This window comes from Stegostoma tigrinum, chromosome 3, assembly GCF_030684315.1.
Source record: "Stegostoma tigrinum isolate sSteTig4 chromosome 3, sSteTig4.hap1, whole genome shotgun sequence".
In the NCBI taxonomy this organism is placed as follows: domain Eukaryota; kingdom Metazoa; phylum Chordata; class Chondrichthyes; order Orectolobiformes; family Stegostomatidae; genus Stegostoma; species Stegostoma tigrinum.
The window spans coordinates 64,566,656-64,578,902 of record NC_081356.1 but is presented as its reverse complement, the minus strand read 5'-3'; the positions used below and the strand labels follow the sequence as shown (position 1 = coordinate 64,578,902).

The 12,247-nt window shown below is 38.4% G+C and overlaps 1 protein-coding gene across 1 annotated transcript in view; it reads left to right on the top strand.

Annotated features, from left to right (window-relative positions):
* Nucleotides 1-12,247, top strand: part of vps13a (vacuolar protein sorting 13 homolog A) — a 379,786-nt gene that overhangs the window by 240,915 nt on the left and 126,624 nt on the right. Inside the window, exons 47-48 of the mRNA XM_048527513.2 lie at nucleotides 8,557-8,845; nucleotides 11,273-11,668. Coding sequence (XP_048383470.1) covers nucleotides 8,557-8,845; nucleotides 11,273-11,668 — 685 coding nt within the window. The remainder of the gene's footprint in view (nucleotides 1-8,556; nucleotides 8,846-11,272; nucleotides 11,669-12,247) is intronic.

Here is a 12,247-nt window from a genome sequence, read left to right as displayed (position 1 = left end):
TTTCCATGACTAATCCACCTAACCTACCCATCTCTGGACACTATGGACAATTTAGCAGGGCCAAGCCATCTAATCTGTACATTTCTGAACTGTGAGAAGAAGCCTGAGCGCCCACTGGAAACACTCTAAGACAGTGGAAAAATGTGCAATCTCCACACAGTACTTGCACAACGGTGGAATTAAATCTGGATCCCTAATGCTGTGAGGCAGCAGTGCGAATCACTGACCCACCATGCTACCCCAACCTCTGAGCTAACTGTGCTTCCCTCAGTTCTCAGGGCTAAAGTGATCAAAGCAGGAATGGGACACTGAGTTGGATGATCAGTCATGATCATACTGAATTGCAAAGGAGACTAAAAGGGCTGATTGGCTACTCTTGTAGTTAATTTCTATGTTTCTAAAGCATTCTCTGCATGCTTCTTTCACATCATGTTGTATCTGTTCCTTTTGCCAATGCATTGAAATCCGTGCGCTCTGGTTAGTTACCTTGTTGGCACTGGAATTTGTTTCTCATTCCCAAATGAAAGCAATTCATAATTTTTGACATCTTTTGTCAAATGTCTGTTTGTCCTGCTAGACGAACTACTAAAGTTTCTCCAGTCTCCAAGCAATCAAAATATTTAATTCCATGCCCCATTCTAATAAACCTCTTATGTGTCCTCTCCAAGGTCTTTCCTGAACTGATACACAGAATTAGCCATAGTACCCAAATGCAGCCTAACCAATTTTTCTAAAGATTTAGTGTAACTTTGATTTTATTATTATTTTGTTACTACTGTACTATTGTAACATGTACCAAAGTACAGTGCAAAGTGTTGTCTTACATGCTTTATAGGCCGATCGTACTGTACAAGTACATCAGTAAACAGAGTACAGAATACAATGTTATACTGCCAAGAAGGTGCAGAGAGAGATCAACATTGATGTTAACAAGTCTGATAACAGCAGGGAAGAAGCTGTTCTTGAATCTGTTTGTATGTGTGCGCAAACTTTTATATCTTCTCCCTGATGGAAAAGAGTAGAAGTGAATATAACCAGGTTGAGAGGAGTCTTTGATTCTGTTGGTTGCTTTCTAGAAGCAGCAGGAAGTTTAGCTGAAGTCAGTGGATGGGAGGCAGGTTTGTATGATGGACTGGGCTGTGTTCACAACTCACTAGTTTCTTGCAGTCTTGGGAAGAACAGTTGCCAATCTATGCTGCGAGTTATCCAGATATTATGCTTTCTGTAAGTGCATTAAAAAGTCCCAATAAAACCAACTTCCTTGGGTTCTGTAAGTTACAACCCCCTGGTTAGTTTGCTGTAAATAGTGCCCTGCTATTTCCAGAGTCGTACTAAATGTTAAAGTTTGTTTTTTAAGGTATGCACAATACAGCTTGGAAACAACATCTCAGCTCTCTGTCATCTGCACGTTGCAGGAATCCATAAAGAAACCGAGTTCACAGTAGATATGAAATTTCTTGCTGTGAAATTATGCAGCTAACCTGGTAACTCCCAAATTTCAAAAATAGCTCTTTCTCCTTGCAGGCCACAGTTTTAAAGACACATACTCCTTGCATTATACCTCTGTTTATAAAGTCAAGGCACTTATATCCCCTCTTCACTTGTCTTGCCATATCAAGGTCACTGTGTTCTTACACTCGCTTTACAATTGTAGCATTTTGTTTCTAGAAAAGCCGATTGCTACAAATGCTGGAAATTTGGAATAAAAGCAGAGAATACTATAAAAATTCAAGATGTCTATAATAATTGCTAAAAGGAGTCATGAAGTCACAGTTTTTTTTAATCTTCCACTCATCCAGACTAGGATGCACTTAACAAACAGTTTTTTAAAAAAACGAATTTATACAGTATAAGAAAACAGTGTTGATTGGTTAGGTCATCAGCGTGGAGAAATCAATGATGCAAGTATGTTACTCCTGACGAGTACGAAACAAAAATCTTCAACCTTGTGTCTTCTTTTATCATTGTTTGTAAATACAGAACTTAAGCAATGTTTTACAAACCTGTAATCTCTGGATGAAGACAAATAGCATTGAAAATAGTTCAAGATGTGTCAAGAAGGAATATAAAAATGGTGAAAGTGAATGCTGGGTGTTTTAAGGGGAAGTAAGTTTGCTGATGAGATGCTTGAAAAAAATGTTGGCATTGTAGACTGAACTGTGATTGGGGAAAATACAAACAGTGTTGGGGTGTATGAGAATTGGAAACCAAGACCACAAGGAGTCTCAACTAGATAAAGAACCTACAGTTATGGAAAAACAGACTTCTGGTTTGCATCTAGTTGACCTTGTTCCGGTGATAAAATGTCACTCTTATCTGAAGCTGACAGTCGTTTGTCCACTCTTCCAGATACTAGAAGGCATAATCTAGTTAACAACTGTAAGGGAATGCTGTACTCTTAGAACTACTATTAAAATTAAATCTTAAATCAAATTCCTATCTAATTTTGACGTTCAGTAAAGATTCTAGGATGATAGAGGAGTTCTCCTAGTATCGTGGAGTAACAGGATATGTCTAGGAAAAGTGTCAATTTTCAAAAAAGTGGACTTGAGTTAACTTGATGGAGGGCATTGTGTGCCTCTCAAAATAGATGTGCATCACATGAAATTTTGGTTGGGATCTCCCTTCAACTTAAGTTAATAGGCTATTAGCCCATGAGAAGGTTGTCCAGATAGCTTTTCTCGGTACATTATGCTAGTGGGAGAGGCACTTGAGGGAATATTTATTTAACTTCTCAATGCAGCATGTCAACAGTAGCCCAAAAGTTATGCTTAAAGGAACAAAGCTAACATAGGTAACATTAATTTCTGTTGAATGCGGAGCAGCTGGACTGTTGGAGGCTCTTAAATTTCCTAAGCCTGCTACCAACAAGCAGTATTAGGACAGCTGATTGACGTTCACAGGTAGATTATGAAGTTGAGACTGAAAATCCAAATATTACCTTGTGTTGAGCCAATTTTTCAGGTTTTCAGCACTATAATTTTCCCCCCTCGAGTGTTTCTATATACTGTACCCCCTTGATAATATAATGCAGTGTAGACTTGTGCTTTTATCAGTCAGGCTAAAAAAATAACTAATGCAGGCACAAGTTGTGATTGTGCAGTTTGTTGGGGGAAATTCCAGATACTATTTGATGAAAGTTGAAGGCTAATGACCAGAAATATACAGACATCCAAAAATTGAGTATCAGAGATCTAATGTGGAATCAGAAGAAGGCCATTCACCCCTTGAACCTACTCTGGTCTCACCTAGATCAAGACTGATCATCTACCTCAACACCTGTTTCCAACCTGAGCTGAAGTATTTGTAAATATAGAAATCTATTGACCTCGAGCTTGTGTGTACTCTGTGACTGACTGAGCATCTGCTGCACTCTTGGGTAGGGAATAAGATTTGCTATCTGACTGAAGAAATGCACTCAATCCTAAATGGCCTACCCTTTATTCCGTGTCCCCTGTTTTGGCACACGCACGCACACACGCACACCAATTACCAAGGCATCCATCCTTCCTGAATCTGTCAATAGACAATAAATGCAAGAGTAGCCCATTCAGCCCTTCGAGCCAGCACCACCATTCATTATGATCATGGCTGATCATCCACAATCAGTATCCTGTCCTGTTGAACTCTATAATAATCACATTGTGGGGCGGCACGATGGCTCAGTAGTTAATATTGTTGCCTACACAGTGCCAGGGACCTGAGTTCGATTCCAACCTTGGATGACTGACTGTGTGCAGTTTGCGTGTTCTCCCTGTGTCTGCCTGAGTTTCTGCTCAGTGCTCAGGTTTCCTCCCACAGTCTAAAGATGTACCAATTAGGTGCATTGCCCATGCTAAATTACCCACAATATTCAGAAATGTGTTAGGTGCGTTACCCATGGAAAATGCAGTGTTACAGGAATAGGGTGAGGGTTGGGGTTTGGGCCTTGGTGGGTTGGTGTGGACTTGTTGGTCTGAATGGCCTGTTTCCATGCAGTGGGGATTCTGTTAGCTTCAGTGAAATATGCTCTCATTCTTCTTCAAAACAAACTGTCTCCTCAGTTTCTCTTCGTAGGACAGTCCTGCCTTCTCAGGAATCAGTCTGGTGAACCATTATTGCACTCCTGAGACAACTGTATGTTTCCTTGGTTAAGGAGATTAAAACTGTGCACAGTGCTCCATCTGCAGGGTTACAAAGGTTCTGTACTTTTGCAGCTCTATTTCCACTTGTATTCCAGTCTGCTTCTAATAAAGACCACATAACACTTCCTTTCTTAATTGCTAACTGTAGCTGCATGTCAGCTTTTGACTTACGAATAAGAATATTGAGGTCCCTTCTGACATCATCACCTGTCGCTGTTTAAGAAATAGTTTGTGTTTTGTTTTTCTTATCAGAGTAGACATTTGTGACAGGGAAGACCTGTAATGACTGGGAAAACTTTAAGCACAAGGAAGATGGAGGTCCTACATATTTCATGGAAGATACCATTGCACGTTGGATTAAAGTACGTGGCAGTAGGGTAGTGTACTGACATGAATAGAGAACTGGTTGGGAAAAGAAAAACAGCAGTAATAAATGGGTGATTTTCTGAGTGACAGCCAAGATCAATGCTTGGACTGTAGCTATTCACAGTATAAATTAATGATTTAGATAAGGGGATTAAATGCAGCACTTCAGAGTTTACAGGTGACACAAAGCTGAGTAAGAGGAAAAACTGAGGAGGTTGCGGAAATATTTCTGTATGATTTTGATAAGTTGATTTGAGTGGACAAATGCATGGAGGTGAAAGATAATGTGGATAAATGAGAGGTTAGCCACTTTGGTAGCAAAATTAGAAAGACAGATTGTCATCTGGTTCCTGTATTAGGAAAGGGCAGGTACAGTGAGACCTGGGTGTCCTAGCATACCCATTGCTGAAAGTAAGCATGCGGATGTAGTGGCAGTGAAGAAGGCAAATGGTTTGTTAACCTCGAGAGGGAGAGGATTTGAGTACAGGAGCAGAGATGCCTTGCTGCAGTTATGCAGGATCTTGTTGAGACCTCACCTGGAGTAAGTATTACGTGCAGCTTTGGTTTCCTTTGAGTTTCTGAGGAATGAAGCTCAGGTTGCAGAAGGAATGTAACAAAGGTTTACCATTCTGATTCTAGGAATGGCAGCACTGACTTACGAAGAGAGACTTAATCAATTAGGACGCTATTCACTCGAGTTTAGAGGAAGTGATTTGGGGCAGGGGGTTTGTGGAATCTAATCTTACAGACACTTGTAAAATTCTAATAGAACTAAACAGCACAAACATAGGGAAGTAATTCCTGATGAAGAATCACAGAAGGTTGGTCTGCAGGTACAACAAGTAATTAGGAAGGCAAATGGAATTTTGCCCTTCATTCCTAAAGGGATTGAGTTTAAAAGCAGAGAGGTTATGTTGCAGCTGTACAAGGTGCTGTTGAGGCCACACCTGGAGTACTGTGTGTAGTTTTGGTCTCCTTACTTGAGAAAGGATGTACTAGCACTGGAGGGGGTGCAGAGGAGGTTCACTAAATTGATTCCAGAGTTGAGGGGGTTGGTTTATGAGGAGAGACTGAGTAGATTGGGATTATATTCATTGGAATTCAGAAGATTGAGGGGGAATCTGATAGGAACATATAAAATTATGAAGGGAATAGGTAAGATAGAAGTAGAGAGGATGTTTCCACTGGCAGGTGAAGCTAGGACAAGAGGGCATAACCTCAAGATTAGAGAGAGCAGATTTGGGACTAAATTGAGAAGGAACTTCTTCGCCCAGAGGCTTGTTAATCTTTGGAATTCCTTGCCCAGTGAAGTAGTTAACGGTACTTCAGTAAACGTTTTTAAAGCTGAGGTAGATTTTTTTGAACAATAAGGGAATTAAGGGATACGTTGAGAGCGTGGATAAGTGGATCTGAGTCCACGATCATCTGAGCCATGATCTTACTGAATGGCAGAGCAGGTTCGAAGGGCTGGACAGCCTACTCCTTCTCCTAGTTCTTCTATTCTTATGTTCTTTGAGTGGGGAGTGTACAACCAGGGGTCACAGTCTAAGGATACAAGGATAAGGCATTTCTGACTGAGACGAGGAGGAATTTCTGTACCCAGTGAGTGGTGCCAAATGGAATTCTCTGCCAAAGAAAGCAGTTGAGGCCAGAGAGTTGTGATTTCAAGAAGGAACTAGATATAGCTCTAAGGCTGAAAGGATCGAACATTATTGGGAGTGAGTGGGAACAGAGCACTGATTTGGATCAAAAACCGAAATTGCTGAAGAAACTCAGCCGGAGTTTGTAGCTGTATTTAAAACACTTAATCTCTGCATATAGTCATTTATTTTTCCTTTTTGTTACTAAGTTTCCAAGTCCTACAGTTCAAGGAAAAGAGCTGTTGAAATCTGAAGTGTGCAGTCTTATTAAGATATATATTTCTCTGCCTTCAGAAGATCCTATTCATCTAATCCCCAGAGTCCTGAACCACACATTGATTAAACTGACAGAAGGCACGCTTGTGGCAGGCTTGTGCCTTGCTTCATATTAAGAATTTAACCGTCCCCTCTGCCACCCATTCTGTTGGATTAAAATTTCCATCAAAGGGTTAGCTGAAGATATCATTATGCATTTCCATTGCTTTTCAAACCTTTCCCTACTACTATATTGTATGAGTGCAAGTCTGAAATGCAGTTTTGGATAAATCAGTTTCTGTTTGCTAAACACTTAAATTCAAAGCCACCATCTACAATTCCATCAACTCCTTCTTTAAAAATCTTCCCACCTGTCCCTCAATTTGCTTCACCACTGACGTCATATTCAAATCCTTGCTAAGCTTCAGTCACATGTTTTCCTCATCAAAGAGTACTATGTTCACCCCCCTAATTAAGTAGTCTGTTCCCCTACCTGTCCCGAACAGTTACTGAAATCCGTATTCATGTTTTTGCCATATCCAATTTGATGTGGAGGTTCTGGTGTTGGACTGGGATGAACATTGCTGTATGGCGAATGTTCCCTCCCATTCGGGGAATGCTTCAACTGTCAAGGACATTGAGCCTTTGATCTTCAGGTAAGCGTCCTCCAAGATGGCCATCGAGATGCACAACAACACAGAATCGCCAAGTGGAAACCGATAGCCAAGTTCCATACCCGTGAAAACAGCTTGAACTGTGATCTTGGGTTCATGTTGTGCTTCGTGTAACCCCATCATTTTGTTCTGTATTCGTAAAATCTTCCTTACTGTCCTGTTTTAACACCACCACCTTGATAAATTGTTGTGATTTCTCTACCTTAATTAGTTTGTACAGTTTTTTTGGATTACTTGTTACCTTGGTTGAACTCTCGGCATGTCACTCTCATAATTACCATGTTATTTGCAGCCATTCGGTTGGCCTGAAGTGCCACCATATTTTTAATTATTTGTAATTATCTCTCTGCCTCAATTATTTGGATTAAAAGTCAGCTGACACTTTACTTGTCACTGTTTTGACACTTTTGATTACCTGCAAAGACTTGTTATTCGACACTCCACTTACATTATTTGTGTGATCTTTTGATCACTTTGCCTTTTGATCTCACTACCTATAAATTCTGTGCCTGTCTGCCCCTTCATCAGGTGAAGAAGGGCAATGCTCCGAAAGCATGTGATTTCAAATAAACCTGTTGGACTATAACCTGGTGTTGTGCGAATTCTGACCATAACCAGTTTCGTTATTATAATAGTTATCTGGCTTGTCATTCTCTATTTTCCCATAAATTTCACTTCAAAATTTTACTACTTGTATCCATTCCAACAGCATTTCCACTTGACCGGCACCCTTTTTTTTTCCCCTTACTGATTTGCATTGGTCCTTAGTATTTAACTGTATGCCATTTAACAAGTGGATCCCGGTGCTCTAATTCCTCCATCAGTTCAAAGTAACAGTCTTCTCTGCTATGAGCCTCCCCTTCATCAAAATTCTGTTATCAACATGACTGGATTTTTGTGTACCAACATGTCTCTTTGCTGCCCTTTTTGATGCTATAGATTTGGTCTCCTTAGCAGTTCTTGCTTGAACTTATCTGTATCTTCACGTTCGTCACCAATTTACTGCATAGCTTCAAACCTACTTCCTTGATTAAGCTTTTGATTTCTCCTCTTAACTTTTCTTTATCTTGATGCCATTTTTTCTGTCTTTTTCTCTATGAAGTGTTTTGGGATAGTTTTCTTTATTAAAGGTACTATGAAACTCAAATTCTTGATTCATCTCGTTAGCTTTGAGGCGGCAAGAAAGCGTGTGACATTATTCATTTCACATCTGTTTTTACATGCTGCAAAATTTTAGTTTGCGTTTTATTTTATACTTAGTGACAATTTAAATACAGGTAGTTCCTTTATAATGCGCATTTCCTTAACGTGATTGATGAATAACGGACATTGTATAATGCGCACATTCGGCTGTACAGGTTTAGTGACATCCCTATAAAGTGATTTTCCATTGCGATTTTGGATAACATGAGGTCACACGAGCGCAACAATTATGTTATATGCGAACTACCTGTATCTTGTTTTAACACGTTGTTTATTTTGTGCATGTTCTTGCAGATCAGATCTTCGTTTGCAGCTGATGATGGAAGACAAGAAAATGTATGCTCCCTGTGAAGCTATCACATTTGGTCATGTTAGCACAAGCACTGAAATACTATTTCATCGCAAGTGCCAATTTGCTAGTGATGATGACCAGCATACCCTAATGATCAATATAGTTGCAATGCATGACATGCTGGCGTCCGACAATCCTGATGAAAATAATAATGCTTACGTTCTCCATTTGTGGCCTAGTGCAATACTTCAAAACCTTTTGCCTTGTGCAGTCAGTGTTTCCTTTACAGAGGTAAGTTTGCCTGTGCATTTTGCGTGCTAACTGTGTTCAGATTAAATTTGTTTTTCTCGGCATTTCTTTCTCCATGTGCAATAAGATGCTGTCATCAGAAGCAGGGACCCTGAGACACCATTGGTGATAAGAGTTTAAACACTCAAACTCTGCTATTTTCTAACAATATTTTTGGCTGTGTTTTTATCAGCTTGCTTTAAGTATTCCTTATTAGTAGTATGGGCAGTTAATGTTCTCAACAAAAGACTTCTTGTTTTCCCATAGCACTCAGTGTCAGAATAGAACTACAGTATTGAGCAAATGTTTATTTTAGGAACTTTTCAGTGTTAATCAATCAATCAATCAAGTCAAAATAATTGCTGTCAGTGAAAACAAACAACTACAACACTTTTCTTAGTGTTGAATTTAAAAAAAACTTCTGTTGTAGTTGTCGCCGTAGCCTGAGAGAACCATAAGGCCACTCTCTTATTAAAGACAGGCAATGGATGGTGAATAAAACCTGAGGGTGACCACACCTCAGGTGAGGCCTGAGGTCAAGAAGGTGGAAAGTTCATGGTAACCTTATCCATTATGAGAATTTAACCTGTCATTGGCATCACTGCATTGCAAATCATTCAACTGAATTAACTGACTCCATAAATTTCTTTCTAATGTATCTGCTGATCACCGTTTATCACAATAAAGTTTCTTTGCTTATTACAGTGCTTTGACTCAAAGCGAAACACTCAAAATCTGAGTGTTTGCAATATGTTGTTCAGTGTTGGCAATGGTACCAGACTAAAGCACCCTTCTTTGTTATGTTTGTTTAGACAAATAAATGTCTGAAAGCTAATAACTTGACACAGTAGTAAAAGCAAGGTTGATTGGCCATCCTTGCTGCATTTAGTGGTGTTCATGTCTCTTTATAGATAAGCAGTTCCTGTCTCCCCGTTTAATATTAAGTAATTTTACAACGATGCAACTCATGTAATTCTGTCTTATAAAATCTTACAAAGCTGTATTTGGATCCCAATAGTAATGTCAGAGGCTGTGTCTCTTCTCCCATCAACTCCTTTAATTTCATTGTTGAGATGCCTAATTTTAAAGAGCCTGGGCACAAGGCACACAAATTTACACTGGCTGATTTGAGATTTGCACTAACCAACAAATGAGCTAACTTGAATTTTAAATAGTGTATTTAACTTCAGAATAGTTTGCATCTGAAAAGTACTCTGTTGCAAACTTTCTTAAAGGGAAAATGCATAAGGGATCAGAAGACAGAGTAAGGGTTGAGATAGTGAGAGGCCAGGCAACGATTGGCAGAAAATCATTGATAGCGAAGATGTGGTTCTTTGCAAGGGTTGGGGAGGTGCAAGAGAGAGGACAAGGATGTGTCAACGATGGCTCTCAGCCACCCATATGTTTAATGTAAGGCTGGTCAGGGCACCAACCATTGTATAGGACTGAGAGATCTTCACTTTTATGGGCAAAAAAAGGATCAGTGTTCTTCCATCGTAATCATGTTTTCATTTTTGGAATATATTAAAACATATTTATACTAAAATATATTTAAAGAATGAAGTGCCTGATACTAAAGGTCACTAATCTTAATTTCTTAGCATTTGTTCTGTAATTCTCTAACTTAAATGAGGTTTTAGCATGAATGACATCCAGCAACTTAGGATTTAAAATGTTACTGGTTCTACTTAGATTCTTTTTTAATTTTTATTTTAGAAAAAGCTTACTTCAGAATATTGAAAGAAAACTAACATATCGGGTATTAAGAGTTCTAAAATCTGCTAATCATTCTGGCTTATGAAGTGCATAACTTTCAAATTTTTTTGCTCAATGATATGACACACCATTCCAGTTATACAATTGGGTTTTGTTATTCACCATATTTATAATATTGGTTCTTAGCTCCATAAGTTAATGTGTTGAACTATTTTCGCGTGTCTGGTAAAACTGCCAACTTCATTTCACAGTCGTGCAGCAAAATTTTTTTTAAAAGGAGGAGTGGAATGGAAGAAAAGCCAGGAAAAATGAAAATGAAATTGTAAAAAGATAGGAAAGCAAATGATTTTCAGCCTTAATCTGTCTTGCATCACCATTTATGCAAAACACTTATTAGCAGTAAAACATTACCTCTCCCGATGAAATAATTTTCCGTTTGCCCAAGAACTTGTCTTTTTCAAATGTTTATTTATGTTCACATACAGCAATTTTATTTATTTATTGAGTATATCTATCAAACAAATACTTAGCATACTCAACATCGGGGTTGTAGCATCATTCCAAAAGTTTGAGAATTCCTCCTTGCAGTAATGACGCTACATGGTGATTTCTTCCATTGTTTGTTAGAACATTAACAAATGCACAAATAAAGAACGTGTTGAAAAATAAATACAGTAATCATAGTTTTATGTTTAAAAATAATTCTTTTTGCAGGAAAATAAGAGTCGGAGGTTGACTCTAGATGAAGGACATTCTGCACAGCTTCATGATGCTGTACTGGACCAATCGAAACTGACACTGACTATTATTGATTATTTGGAACATAATTGGGCAGGTGAATACTCAATCAAAAGCAATCAGACAGATATTGAATTAATCAAATTTAAATCCTATATTGATGGTGAAGAGACTGAAATAGACATTGCAGTCCTTGCAACATACAATGTTGGACATGTCTTGTTATCATTGTATAGTCCCTATTGGATGATAAATAAAACTGGGCGAATGCTTCAATACAAAGCTGATGATGTTCATCGTAAACATCCTTTGGACTACAAAAAGCCACTGCTTTTTTCTTTTGGATCCAAATGCTTTTTTGAAAAGAATAAGGTAAGTTGTTTGTCTGTCTTGTTTTTTACTATTGTTTACTGCTCATTTGTTTTCAAGTATTAAAATAATGTTACAACATTATTCAAAGGATGCTATTAGGAGGAATTTTAACCTGAAAAAGTGCCTGGGTTTAGGCACAAGGCTTTCTTATAATCTAAAATTATTTCAATTGTTTAATATTTGTGCAGCAGAATTATACATTTATTCAGTTAATAATAAGTTTTATCAAGTGAAGCAACCATGCATGCGTTTCCTCTCTCCAGTCAGCCATTAAGCAGCAAACTGAGACAGAAATATAAGGACTAGGGAAGGATTCTAAGACATTTTTATTCATGAAAATTTTATTTCTCTCCAATTAAGTGCTAAGCTTTACACTCATATGACTGCTAGAAGTGGAAATGGGATTTGATAGTACTCCTGTTGTTAGAACCCTCACTGATGTTCAATTATTTTAATATTATTCTTATATCAGTTTTGATTTAAAGCAGTAGACTGAGAGTTGAAGATGGCCTTGGATTGTGGCCTGAGAACACTGTCTTCTTGCCAATCTGGGAACAAAAGCTTGCTGTTTTGATCTTT